This window comes from Phacochoerus africanus, chromosome 2, assembly GCF_016906955.1.
Source record: "Phacochoerus africanus isolate WHEZ1 chromosome 2, ROS_Pafr_v1, whole genome shotgun sequence".
Taxonomy (NCBI): domain Eukaryota; kingdom Metazoa; phylum Chordata; class Mammalia; order Artiodactyla; family Suidae; genus Phacochoerus; species Phacochoerus africanus.
The window spans coordinates 74,109,397-74,124,711 of record NC_062545.1 but is presented as its reverse complement, the minus strand read 5'-3'; the positions used below and the strand labels follow the sequence as shown (position 1 = coordinate 74,124,711).

The 15,315-nt window shown below is 36.9% G+C and overlaps 1 protein-coding gene across 1 annotated transcript in view; it reads left to right on the top strand.

Annotated features, from left to right (window-relative positions):
• OSTM1 (osteoclastogenesis associated transmembrane protein 1) overlaps nucleotides 1–15,315 on the top strand; it is a 39,218-nt gene that overhangs the window by 10,534 nt on the left and 13,369 nt on the right. The window contains exon 3 of the mRNA XM_047762166.1: nucleotides 11,504–11,601. Within this exon, the coding sequence (XP_047618122.1) occupies nucleotides 11,504–11,601 (98 nt within the window). The remainder of the gene's footprint in view (nucleotides 1–11,503; nucleotides 11,602–15,315) is intronic.

The window sequence follows — 15,315 nt, the reverse complement described above, 5'->3', positions numbered from 1 at the left end:
TCATGAACATAGAGATATAAAAGAGTAGTAGATGTTACAGAATCCTGGAAGTGCAGTGGGAGATAAAGTTGGAAAGAAAAGTAGGCCCTTGACCTATATGGTAGTTTATCATTTATGCCAACATTTTTCCTAGTGCTTAGAACACCATCATAGTATTGAGAAATGTTATGTACTATAATATCTTGGGAATTTACAATACACATGGAACATCAAAGGCAGTGAGAAGTACTACATGTTGAATTATTTATTTATTTATTTATTTATTTTAGGCCGAACTCAAGGCTGTGAAAGTTCCTGGCCCAGGGATTGAACCCACATGGCAGTTGCAACTTGCGCCATAGCTGTAGCAATGTGGGATCCTTAACCCTCTATGCCACTCAGGAACTTCCTATTTATTTAATTTTTTGGCCACACCTGCTGCATGCAGAAGTTTCAAGGCCAGGGATCAAACCCAAGCCACAGCAGTGACAATGCAGAATCCTTAACCACTAGGCTGCTAGGGTACTCCTAAGAAACTTTTTAAACATCATTACCCAGCAGTTTCTGAGCTTTTTTTTTTTTAACTACCAAGACCTTTTTTTTTTTTTTTTTCTTTCATGGAACCCCATTGGAAGAGGAAGAGAGAGACTGGTGAGAAAATCATTATACTAGTTTAGGCAAGAAGCAAAGAAAATATGAAGTAGGACATGGGCTGTGGAAGTGAAAAGGATAGAATAAATTAAAAATCCCTGTACATGTTAAGTCATTAAAGAGCTTATTTTTTCTGGAGTTCCTGTTGTCGTGGCTCAGTGGTTAACGAATCTGACTAGGAACCAAGAGGTTGCGGGTTCGATCCCTGGCCTTGCTCAGTGGGTTGAGGATCCGGCGTTGTCGTGAGCTGTGGTGTAGGTTGCAGACGCGGCTCAGATCCCACATTGCTGTGGCTCTGGTGTAGGCTGGCGGCTACAGCTCTGATTCGATCCCTAGCCTGGGAACCTCCGTATGCCACGGGAGCGGCCCTAGAAGTGGCAAAAAGACCAAAAAAAAAAAAAAAAGAGCTTATTTTTTCTAAGGACTTGTCTTTTTGTTGAGCTCATATGAAGGAAAATTTGTAAATGGGAAGAAGACTCCCTAAGTTTCTTTTCTTTTGCGGTATACCATGGTATTGAATATTAATTCTTTTAATTTTGTCTCTCTTAATTTTCCAATTTTCTGGTAATTCGAACAGGCTTAGCCAGCAGGTAACTTTTTTTAAAAACAAAATTTTTAGTGTAAGTATGATTGAAGAGAATTTGCTTAACTTATACAGGAGATCTGTTTTTAAGTATTCTTTTATTTTATTTTTTGTCTTTTTAGGGCTGCACCCATGACATAAGAAAGTTCCCAGGCTAGGGGTCAAATTGGAGCTGCAGCTGTTGGCCTATGCCACAGCAACATGGGATCCGAGTTGTGTCTGTGACCTATACCTCAGCTCACAGCAACGCCAGATCCCCAACCTGCTGAGCTAGGCCGGGGATCAAACCTGCAATCTCATGAACACTAGCTGGATTCATTTCCACAGCGCCACAATGGAAACTCCTGTTTTTAAGTATTCTTAGCCTTTAGAGAAATCCATTAATATAGGAAAAAATATGTTAACTGCAAATTATGTAGAATCATTTGTTTAGAATTACTGGGGTATGTATTAGAGCTGACTTTTTTTTTTTTTTTTGCCATGGCTGTGTCACGTGGCATGTGGAAGTTCCCAGGCCAGGGACTGAACCCACCTGTGCCACAGCTGCAGCAATGCCAGATTCTTAACCCACTGCTCCATAAGGGAACTTCCTTTTGAGGCAGGGGGAGGACTCTCTTCTTTTGACTAATATGCCTTAATTTATATACTTGAGGTATATATACTTGAGGTGTATATATACACACACACACACACACACACACACACACACACATACTTGAGGTATTTTAAGGTATTTATGTACTTGAGGTATTTTGTAATGCATTTAGTAGTTCAAAGTAGCATTCTTCTCCAGTTAGTTTTGAAAAAACAAAGAAATAAAACATTTTGCTGCATATCTACTCAGTATAATAGGTATAAAACTCTTTAGAATAAATTCTTAGGTTACCTTTGTTTTCCCGTGAGGTATCCTATCTTGAAAATATTTCTTTAAAAAATTTTTTTATTAAAGTACAGTTGAGTTACAATGTTTCTTCAACTTCTGTTGTACAGAAAAGTGACCCAATTACACACAGTTCCCTGTGCTGTATAGTAGAACCACATTGCTCATCCATTCCAAATGTTACAGTTTGCATCCACCAACTCCAAATATCCCATCCATCCCACTCCTCTCCCCTTCCCCCTGGCAACTACAAGTCTGCTCTCCAAGTCCATGATCGTTTTTGGTTTTGTAGATAGAATCATCTGTGCTATATTTTAGATGCCACATATAAGTGATATCATATGTTATTTGTCTTTTTCTGACTTAGTTCACTTAATATGAGAATCTCTAGTTGCATCTGTGTTGCTGCAAATGGCATTATTTTGTCTTTTTTATGTCTGAGTAGTATTCCAGTGTGTGTGTGTGTGTGTGTGTGTGTGTGTGTGTGTATGTGTATACATACATACCACATCTTAATCTATTCATCTGTTGATGGACATTTAGGTTGTTTCCATGTCTTGGCTGTTGTGAATGGTGCTGCTCTTAACATAGGGGTGCATGTATTTTTTTGAATGAAAGTTTTGTCTGGATATATGCCCAGGAGTGGGATTGCTGAATCATATAGTAGTTCTATATTTAGTTTTCTGAGAAACAGTCATGCTGTTCTCCATAGTGGCTATACCAATTTATATTCCCACCAACAGTGAAGGAGGGTACCCTTTCCTCCAACCCTCTCCAGCATTTGTTATTTGTTGACTTGTTAATGATGGCCATTCTGACTGGCGTGAGGTGGTACCTCATAGTTTTGATTTGCATTCTCTAATAATTAGTGATGTTGAGCATTTCTTCATGGGCCTGTTGGCCATCTTTATATCTTCTTCAGGGAAATGTCTGTTTGGGTCTTCTGCCCATTTTTAAAATGGGTTATTTGTTTTTTTGTTGTTGAGTTGTATGAGTTGTTTATATATTTTGGAGATTGGGCCCTTGTCTATTGTATCATTTGCAAAGATCTTTTTCCCATTCTATGGGTTATCTTTTTGTTTCTTTTTTGTTTGTTTTTTGTCTTTTCTAGGGCCACACCTGCAGCATGTGGAGGTTCCCAGGCTAGGGGTCTAATCAGATCTGTTGCTGACAGCCTACATCAGAGCCACAGCAACTTGGGATCTGAGCCACGTCTGTGACCTACACCACAGCTCACAGCAACACCGGATCCTTAACCCATTGAGTGAGGCCAGGGATCGAACCTACAACCTAGTCAGATTCGTTAATCACTGAGCCATGACGGGAACTCCTCTTTTGGTTTCTTTAATAGTTGGCTGTGCAAAAGCTTTTGAGTTTAATTAGGTCCCATTAGTTTATGTTTGTTTTTATTGACCTTATTCTAGGAGGTGGATCAAACAAGATGTCTCTGTGATTTATGTCAAAGAGCATCCTGCCTGTGTTTTCCTCTAGGAGTTTTATAGTATCTGGCCTTATGCTTAGGTCTTTAATCCATTTTGAATTTATTTTTGTGTATAGAGTTAAAGAGTGTTCTCATTTCATTCTTTTACATGTAGCTTTCCAGTTTTCCCAGCACCACTTATTGAAGAGACTCTCTTCCACTATATGTTCTTACCTCCTTTATCATAGATTAGTTGACCATAGGCGCTTGGGTTATTTCTGGGCTTCTATCTTGTTCCACTGATCTATGTTTCTGTTTTTGTGTCAGTACCATGCTGTTTTGGTAACTGTAGACTTGTATTGTCTGAAGTCGGGGAACCTGATTACTCCATTTCTGTTTGTCTTTTCAATATCACTTTGGCTGTTCGGGGTCTTTTGTGTTTCCATACAAATTTTAAAATATTCTGTTTTAGTTCTGTGAGGAATGTCCTTGGTAATTTTATAGGAATTGAATTGAATCTGTAGATTGCCTTGAGTAGTATAGACAATATTGATCCTTCCAATCTAAGAGCATTATACATCTTTTCATCTGTTTGTGTCATCTTTGATTTCTTTCATCATCGTCTTATAGTTTTCCGAGTATAGGTCTCTTTTCTCTTATTTTTAAAAAAATTTAAAATTTTTTTTTCCTTTTTAGGGCCTCACCCGCAGCATATGGAGGTTCCCGGGCTAGGGGTCAAATCGGAGCTACAGCTGCCAGCCTATGCCACAGCCACAGCAACTTCAGATCCGAGTCACGTCCGCGACCTACACCACAGTTCGTGGTAATGCCAGATCCTTAACCCACTGAGCGAGGCCAAGGATCAAACTCGCAACCTCACGGTTTCTAGTTGGATTCGTTTCTGCTGCACCATGATGAGAACTCTGGTCTTTTGTCTCTTTAGGTAGGTTTATCCCTAGGTATTTTATTCTCTTTGATGTGATGGTAAATGGGATGGTTTCTCTGATTTCCCTTTCTAAACCTTCATTGTTAGCATAAATAAATGCAATAGATTTCTGTGTATTAATTTTGCATCCTGCAACTTTGCAAATTCATTGATGAGTTCTAACACTTTTCTGGATTTTCTAGGTATAGCATCTTCTCATCTGCAAACAGTGATAGTTTTACTTCTTCTGTTCCAATTTGGATTCCTTTTATTTCTTTTTCTTCTCTGATTGCCATTGCTAGGACTTCCAAAACAATTGAATAGTAAAAATGGTAAAAGTGGACATTCCTGTCTTGATTGAACTTCTTTTGAAGACCAAATGAAATATTTATTTCCCAATTAAAATTAATTTGGAGAGTTCCATGGTGGCCTAGTGTTTAAGGACCAGCATTGTCACTGCTGTGGCTCTGGTTCCATCCCTGACCCAGGAACTTGCGAATGCCTTGGCTGTGGCCAAAAAAAAAAAAGAAAAAAATTTTTTTTAATTTGGCCAAAACAGATGGCCAAGCAAAGTACAAAAGTATGGCATCTTTTGGGGAATTAGATAGATGAGTGGGAAGGAAAGAAATGAAAATTTAACTTTTCATTCTACTGACATTTGTACCCTCAGGACTGTATACCCTATGCATTTAATACCAATTCAAAAATACATGCAATTTTAAAAAATTTGACAAAATGTCCAGATCTGCAGTGAGTATTTATATGTTAGATGTAGTCAGAGAGATTGGCTGTTTTCTTTAACCAGATTATGCATTAAAAAAATTAGCTCCCACTCATTGTTTCATTCACATTTTGAATTGTTTCATTATTTATATTCTGTATTTTATACATAAATTAAATAGTTTTATGAATTTATACCCAGCTGTTTTCCTTTGGGCACTCTAAAATAATCATTTTACCTAGGAATGAATAATCTTTACCAAATTACTCGGAAACACTTGTAATTATGTTCTCTGCAAATCTATTTAATAAAGATAATATGAACATTTTGTGAAAAATTTAAAGAATTGTTTATAAAACTTTCCCATTTTTGCCAAAATTTAATAAAGAATTGTTACTTGAACAATCCTAATTTTCTCTTCAAAGTAGTGAAAAATTTGAAGGAAGGAAAAAAAAAATGATCTAAAGAAGGTGAGTAACAAGTCAGCAATTAAATTAAATAATATTTCTCAATTTCATGACCCTTGGCTCATTTGAGCTTCACAGTAAGCCTTATGAGGTAGAATGAGGACCCAGAGAATATAAATGAACTGAAAATCAAAAGTCTAGAACTAAATTCAAAAGGCTTCAAGATTGTTCATCTGAATAGGCAGTGTTCATGTGTTAAGGGCTAATTTTGTTTTTAAAGTTCTGTTTGATAAATCCATTGCACAGTCTCCATTTTAAGGAACATAAATGCACTTTAATTAGCCCTACAAAGTTTAATATTTATCCTATATGTTTGATATTATGGAAAACCTAGTCTTTTTCTAAAAATATAAATATAAAATATTCTCTTTTTATTGTAAAGACCTGTCAGTACTACATACAAGTTGAAACTAGATAATGTGCAAAAAAAAGTTTTCAATAGAGTTGCATATTTTTAATGTTAACCCTCGACAATTATTAGGAATCAGGCATCAGGTCCTAAGACAGTCTCATCTCTAGCAACCAGATCTATTAAACCACTGATTTCATGGGATCGTTACTCTTTTATTTTCTTAATAAATGATGCTAAAGTGTACTCTTTACCTTGTGCTTAAACGAAAATTCATTTCTTACCTATCCAGGCATTGTTTTTTTAAATCCTTGGCCTTTAGAAATAGGTAAAATAATGAACACAAAGGATATGTACTCTTTTAATAAAATGGAAGAAGGCAGTTATATCACACTACAATTTTTATTTTATTTTTTTAAATCTTTTTTTTTTTAGGGCCACACCTGCAGCATATGGAAGTAGCCAGGCTAGGGGTCCAATCGGAGCTGTAGCTGCTGGCCTACACCACAGCGAGAGCAATGCAGGATCTGAGCCGAGTCTGCAACCTGCACCACAGCTCATGGCAATCCTGGATCCTTAACCCACTGAGCAGGGTCGGGGATCAAACCTGTATCCTCACGGATACTGGTTGGGTTCGTTACTCCTGGGCCACAATGGGAACTCCTCACACTACAATTTTAAATGAATTTGTGTCTGATCAGAAGTTTGCCTAGGATGTTGTCATTTTATGTTGCAGGAGACTAGAATGTGCCATCCCAAAATATCCCTCTTTGGCATAAGGATTATTTTAAGCTGATTATTTTGAGAAACAGCAGACACAAGAGAAGATCTGAAAACAAAGTAGGAATAACCATTTTTTTAAGGGAAATTTGTCCCTTAAATTTGTAAGAGTGTCTCCCTTTCTGTACCAGGAAGAAAAGGATGACTCTAAATTACAAAAGAACACAGGAACATAATGCTGTATAACTTTACACATGTTTACCTTGATTTTCCTGATCACTTCCCCATAGCTGATCTTCTCTACACCCATCTTTCTTTGTTTTTAGCTAAAGATGATATTTAAGCTTGAATCCTAAGCCATTTCTTTGAGTTACTCAATTTCCCTTTGTGTCTTCCATGTATACACAACACACACAAGTTAATAAACTTCTGTTTTTCTCCTCTTGATCTGTCTTTTGTTACAGGTGCCTTAGCTGAGAACTTAGCAGAGTAGAGGGAAAATTATTACCGCCCCTCTGTTATATACATGAAAATCACAATATAAACATTAAGAAAAATCTGGATTATCTGCCTTTTTATTTAAACATGAAAAAGACTGATCAGGGGAGCTCCCTAGTGGCCTAGGGGTTCAGGATCCAGCTCAGGCCACTCTTGTGGCATGGGTTTGATCCCTGTCCTCCCCCCCCCCCCCCCAAAGGCTAGTTTGTTGTCTCAGAACTTGTTTAAAATTGCTAAATAACAAGCCACAAAGTCTTTGGTCTCAATTAACATTTTTTTTTTCTCCGTCTCCCTGCCCTTTCTTGAGCCACTCCCGCAGCACATGGAGGTTCCCAGGCTAGGGGTCCAATTGGAGCTACGCCAGAGCCACAGCAACGCCAGATCCCCAACCAACTGAGCAAGACCAGGGATTGAACCCGCAACCCCATGGTTCCCAGTCGGACTCATCAACCACTGAGCCACGACGGGAACGCCTCAATTAACTTTTTTATGGTGATCTAGTTATTAAATTTGCAATACAGAGCTGATAGGTGATGTCAGCAATGTAGATAGAGTGTATTCAGTCTAGTACCTAAAAGATAAAATGGGAAGGAGAAAAATCATGAAGGAAGAACAAAAACTACTGATGCATTTTAAAAATGTGTTTTTAACTTGAGCCTTAAACCAATATATGATCCATTTTGTAAGAACATATCTCTTGATTTAAAATGACTATTCCTTTTTCATCCTCTGTGTTAGAAAATGTAAAACTGTAAACATATAGGTTAAAAATCTTTTAAAGTGATTTTAAGGAGCTATTAAAATGTTTAAAATAATATTTAAAATATAAAACATGTAAAATATAAAAGCTAAAATACTGTTTAAAGAATATTATTAAAGTTAATACATTGCCAGAGTTCCCTGGTGGCCTAGTGGTTGAGGACTTGGTGTTCACTGCTGTGGTATAGGTTTGATCCCTGACCCAGGAACTTCTGCGTGCTGTGGGCATGGCCAAAAAAATCGATACACTGCCAAAAATCACATTTCTTTCTATTTGATCTAGCTGTGGGTTGGTACCTAGTCTTTGCCATTATTACTTGATGAAAGGAAGGCTAGAAATTCAATTAAAGAGAGTGCCATCCATTACCACTAACATATATTTTATCTTTAGACTTCCTAAGTTTTTGAATGACACTAGTCTTCTTAGAAAATGAGTTTTTGGAATCTGATTTAAACTCAAAAGGCATGTTAAGAACACAACTTGTCCGGAGTTCTCATTGTGGCTCAGCAGTAACAAACCTGATTATCATCCATGAGGATGCAGGTTCGATCCCTGGCTTTGCTCAGTGGGTTAAGGATCCAGTGTTGCAATGAGCTGTGGTGTAGGTCCAAGACTTGGCTTGGATCTTGCCTTGTTGTGGCTGTGGCGTAGGTTGGCGGCTACAGCTCTGATTCAGCACCTAGCCTGGGAACTTCCATATGCCATGGGTATGGCCCTAAAAAAGGCATACACACAAAAAAGAACACAACTCATCCAATTCATATCACAAATAACATGGAAACTGTGGAGAATGAGTGCTAAGAAATAAAGAATATATATTAAGGGTTTTTCTTGTACACATATTTAAAGCTGTTATCTGAAGTGTATTGCTGACACAGGGATAGCCTGGTTATTGAGATGCTCTTGGTTTTCTTAGGCATATGACTGTTGACTGTTGAGTGACCAGATTAGATGAGACCATGAATTGTTTTATGGTAAAGTGTTTTGGTTTTTTGTTTTTGATTTTTTTTCTTTTTCAACCTTATTGAGATATAATTGGCATATAACATTGTTTAAATTTAAAGTGTACAGTATGTTTATTGGATATACTTCTATATTGCAGAATGATTACCACCATAGAGTTAGGTAACACCTCCATCTTATCACATAATTACCACTGTGTGTGTGTGTGTGTGTGTGTGTGTGTGTGAGAACATTTAAGGCTTATTCTCTTACCAACTTTCAAGCATATCATAGTATTGCTAACTAAAATCACCATACTGTACATTAGATCTCCAGAACTTACTCATCTTACAACTGGCGGTTTATACCCTTTGACCAACATCTCCCCATATCCCTCGACCTTTGGCAATCACTGTTCTGCTCTCTGTTTCTATGAGTTCAGCTCATAGTTTGCTGTATACACAGGAATTTATTTCTGGACTCTCCATTCTGTTTGATTGGTCTCCGATCCTCCAATAGGATAAAATCACCCCTAGTTGATGAAACTCCTGGAGAAGAGATTTATGACAATTGAGTTTATTTTGGAGGATCTGTCTCCAGGCAGATAAGGGGAATTCACAGAAAGATTCTCTCTGCATTTGCCATTTTCTAAGTATCTTCAGCTTAAAATAATCCTTATGGCAGAGAAGCCTATTTGGAAAGGCACATTCTGCCATTCTTCACCTATGTTTTGATTCTTGAAAAATCAATAATAAAATTTAATCATTAATCAGAAGATCAATTAATCAGAACCCATCCTTCCCATATTTTATCTAAATGGTAACATACTGTGTTAGACCTACTTATTTGTATCTTATAACTGAAAATGTCCTAGTTTTCATACTTATTAAACTTAATTATGTTGTTTAGATACGAAGTTCTGATGGTTTGTGCTAAATTTTCTGAAGCTTGACCTATTTTTCAGAAATTGGTGATTGTCTCTGTGGTTTTCTATAAAACTAGTTTCGAAAACCAGCAGAGATCCTTATACAGACTCCTAGTAGATGCCAAATACTTTATCTAAAGATGCATGATTCCTGTTATGATATTTTGTTGGTTACTGTGTAAAGTCTTAACTTGAATCCTTAACACCTTTAAAAATGCCTCTTGAGCTGATTCTTGAGTCCTCACTGAGAAAGAAGCTATGCTAATCTGTCCTTGATGAGGCTGCATTGATTATGTGAGATGAGAAAAATTCATAATGACCACTTCACTTAGTGCTTATAGAGAGCTTTATTATTACTAATATTTCTGAACTTACTAATTTCTAAAATATATAGCTTCTTACTATTATAACTTTATGCTCTCAATTCCTGTGCCAAGGATAAAAGAGGAATTTTATAGGAGTTCCTTTATTTTAAATCAGAAAGTCAGGGATCTTTAATAATGAAGACATTTTAAATCCCATTGTATAAGTGAACTCCTTTGTGCTTTATAATATCACTGTCTAATGATCATTGAAAAAATTTTGATAGTTCTGTATTATGCAGTACTTAATAAGATGGCCAGTCTATATTAGCTTTTTTTTAAATTTTATTTATTTATTTATTTTTGTCTTTTGTCTTTGTTGTTGTTGTTGTTGCTATTTCTTGGGCCTCTCCCACAGCATATGGAGGTTCCCAGGCTAGGGGTTGAATCAGAGCTGTAGCCACCGGCCTACGCCAGAGCCACAGCAACACGGGATCCGAGCCGCGTCTGCAACCTACACCACAGCTCACGGCAACGCCGGATCGTTAACCCACTGAGCAAGGGCAGGGACCGAACCCACAACCTCATGGTTCCTAGTCGGATTCGTTAACCACTGCGCCACCACGGGAACTCCTATATTAGCTTTTGATTTAATTTTCAAATTATTCCAAGTGAAAAGGAATAGTTGTTATTAAAAGAGATTAAGTTCTTTGTTCAGAGACACTTCCTTCATAAATTACTTTTTCCTTTTGTTTTTATTTATCTTTTGTTATTCTATAAATTACTTTTTTACCAAAAAATTATTTCGGGAGTTCCCGTCATAGCTTAGCAATAACGAACCCAAGCAGGATCCATGAGGAGGCAGGTTTGATCCCTGATCTTGATCAGTGGGTTAAGGATCCAGCATTGCCGTGAGCTGTAGGTTGCAGACGCAGTTTGGATCTGGTGTCACTGTGGCTGTGGTGTAGGCCATTGGCCCCAGCTCCAATTAGACCCCTAGCCTAGGAACCTCCATATGCCGCGGGAGAGGCCCAAGAAATAGCAACAGCAACAACAACAACTACAACAACAAAAAAGACAAAAAGACAAAAAAAAGACTTTGTACTGTCAAAAAATCAATTTAAACTTTATTTGGTATATTGTTTTTATAAAGACACAAGAGTATATGTTTAGTTTGAGATTTTATGAAACCAGTTATGATGTAAACCAATTGGAAACTTAAGGGGTAAGCTTCATATATATGGAAAATTCTCTTGATGTGGGACACATGCTTGTTTGAATAAATGATTACGATAAACAGAAGATAACAGCTTGAGAGATAAATAACAATATATAATTGTTGCTTGATATATATTTATTTACTTTTTTTGTTTCTTAACAGATTGTTTAACGAACAAAAGTGAAGAATTATCAAATAGCACGGTGTACTTCCTCAATCTATTTAATGACACCTTGACCTGCTTTGAGAATAACCTTCAGGTATTTTATATATGATACTAGAAATTAAAATGCTGCTTTGTCCAAATGAATAATAAATAATTGTAATTTTTATAGCATTGATTGTTGATATTTATCTATATACACAAGGTAGAAGTAGACCTGGATTTCTGCTTACTTCTTCTATTACTAGCCCTTAGGCAAATCATCAAAACTTCATTTTTCTATTTATAGGATGGGACTAGTAAAATCTACCCTGACTTTTCCTCCACTTTGAGGTTATTTTAAAATTTTCTTTTATTCTTTCATTACTTTTATGGTTTCGTATATTTAAACATCTTTTATCTATATGAAATTTATTTTGATGTAAGAAGTGAATTTTAGCTCCTACGTTTTTTTCCTGGTGGCTTCTTAACTGTTAAAATGTGACTTACCTTGAGGTGCAGTGGGTTAAGGATCCGGGTTGTCACTGCAGCATCTTGGGTTGCTGCTGTGGCATGGGTTCCATCCCTATCCCAGGAGCTTTCACATGCCATGGCATGGCCAAAAAGTGAAAACAAAAACAAACATGACTTACTAAATAAATCCATGAAATGAATTTAAGAACCAAGTTTTTAAAAAATCAATCATTTTCATATTACAATTGCATTACATTTTAGATTCATCATTTGGGGGAAATTGACATGTCATATATGATATTGAGCTTTCCTATCTAGGAATATGATATATTCACTTTTTTTTTTTTTTTTTAGGGCCGCACATGTGGCATATGGAAGTTCTCAGGTTCTCAGCTACCAGCCTACTCCCCAGCCACAACAACACAGGATCTGAACCAAGTCTGTGACCTGCATCACAGCTCATAGCAACACTGGATACTTAACCCCCCGAGTGAGGCTGGGGATCCAATCCACTCTTCATGGATACTAGTCTCGTTCATTACCACTGAGCCACAATGGGAACTCCCTCACTATCTTTTTTATTGCAATGAAATAGACAGAATTCCTGCTGTGGTATAGTGAATTAAGGATCCAGTGCTGTCTCTGTGGTGGCACAGGTTTGATCCCTGGCCCACTAAGTGTTTTAAGGACCTGGTATTGCTGCAGCTGTGGCATAGGTTGCAGCTGAGGCTTGGATTTGATCCCTGGTCTGGGAACTTCCACATGCTGTGGGTGCAGCCATAAAAAGAAAAAATAAATAGAATATAAAATTTACCACATTACGATTTTGAAGTGTACAGCTCGGTGGCAGTGAGTATACTCACATAGTTGTGCAACTCTACCACCATCTATCTCCAGAATTTTTTCATCTTCTCAAACCGAAACTCTGTACACATTAAGCGATAACTTCCCATTTCCTTCTTGCCAAGCCCCGGCAACCACCATTATTCTTTATTTTTAAATGTTCTCTAGCACAATTTTACTTATTTAAATTTCATATAGGTCTTATACCTTTCTTAAGTTAATTTCAAGGTATTATATAGTATTTGGTGCCCGTATCGATGATATCCTTTCTTCCCCTATTACAGATTTTAACTGGCTATTTTCTTTTTTTTCTTTTTTTAAATTGTAGTTGATTTATACTGCTGTGCCAATTTCTGCTGTATAACAAAGTGACTCAGTCTTACATATATATATACATTCTTTTTTTATATTATTTTCCATCATGTTCTGTCCCAGGAGATTAGATAGAGTTCCCTGTGGCTGTTTTCTTTTTAAATGTTTTGTTTTGGAATAATTTTAGATTTATAGAAAAGTTGCAAAGGTAATACAGAGAATTCCTATATATCCCTGGCCTAGTTTTGCCTAGTTTTCACCTTATGTTTCCATGGTACATTTGTCAAAAATAAGAAATCAACACTGGTATGTAGCTGTTAACTAAATGCCAGATTTTATTCTGATTTCACTAGTTTTTCTACTAATGTCCTTTTTCTGTTTCAGGATTCATTCCAGGATAATGCATTGCATTTAGTAACTGGTTACTCTTTGATATTTCTGTCATATGTGTAGCTACATTTCCTTTCTTATTCCAAATGCTGTATTTGTGAATCTTTTTTTCCTCTTGAATTTTCTTCAGGCTTGTTAAAGGTCCATTTGTTTTTATTGACCTTTTTGAAAACCTACATTTGGCTGTATTTATTAGTTTCTGTTTTATTTTTCCTAATGTGTTATCTGCAGTTTTACATTTATTAATTCCTACTATATTCTTTTGATTTTGTCATTTTCTAGTTCCTTGAATTGAATGGTTAATTTATTTTCAACCTTTCTTGCTCAAAAATGACATAATTCTCAAACTCTAAATTTATAACATTGGCCTTTCCAATAGTAGATTCTGATATAAAGGGGTTGTATTTTAATTTATTTCTAAATAAGTTTTCATTTTAATTTTGATTTGTTCTTTGAAAGATTTAAGAATTTTTTGGAAGTTTATTTTTTAAATGAGTGACATAATTTTTTTTTCTTTTTCTTTTTTTTTTTGTTTTTAGGGCAGCACCTGCCCTAAGTTCCCAAGCTAGGGGTTGAATTAGAGCTGCAGCTGCCAGCCTACCCCACAGCCACAGCAACACAGGATTCAAGCCAAATCTGTGACCTATGCCACAGATCGTGGCAATGCCAGATCCTTAACTCACTGAGAGAGACCAGGGATTGAACCCTTGTGGATACTAGTTGGGCTTGCTACCGCTGAGCCACAATGGGAACTTCCGCATATATGTGCTTTTTATTTTTCTTGCTGAAGCATTTGAAAATAAGTTGTAGATATTATGACATAATGCTCATTTAATTAAAAATTTTAGATTTGTGTTAGATTTATAGCAAAATTGCCAAGTTAGTACAAAAATTTCCCATATATCCCTCATCTAGTTTCCCCTAAGTTAACATTTTTTATTACTATGTACATTTATCACAACTGAGAAACCAACGTCAGTACATTAGTATTAACTAAACTCCAGAGGTGATTCGTATTCGTTAGTTTTTCCAGGAAAGTCCTTCTTTCTCCATCCAGGTTACTGCATTGCATGTCTTCGTGTTTCCTTAGTGAGCTGGTTTACTCATAACACTTTGGACACCACGTATGTGAAGGTTTCTCACACCAACAATCAGATTTCTGATTCACTGACACCAACTAGTTGTCCTACAATTCCTTTCAATTCTGACACTAACTACCTGGAATTAGCTTCAGACTCCACAGACTCCACAAGCCAGTCCTCATTTCAGATGCATCACAGCTTACCTACACTTGTGTCCAACTTGGCTGCAAAGTCAGGAGGTTCCCACAGTTCACTCCCTTTCAGGTTCAATAGTTTGCTGGAATGACTCACAGAACTCAGGTACACGCTTTACTTGTGTGTACTGGTTTATTATAAAGGATGCAATTCAGGAGCAGCCAAATGCAAGAGATGCAGGGGAGAAAGTATCAGGGAGAGTGTGTGTGCAGAGCTTCCATACCCTCTCTGGGTGCCCCACCCTCCCAGCACATCAGTGTGTTCACCAACCTGAAAGCAAGCTCTCCAGGCATTTAGGGTTTTTTATGAAAGTCTCATTACTTAGGCATGATTGATTAAATCACTGGCAATTGGTGATTACCTCTATCTCTAGCTCATTTTCCCTCCTTAGAGGTCAGGGGTAGGGCTGAAAGTTCTCTGATCATCTCCTGGTCTTTCTGTGCCCAGTCATCATCCTGAAGCTATCTAGGGGTCCCCAGCCTCCAGTTATCTCATTCGCATGCAGAAGACTGTGTGTTTTGGAGTACTCCTACACT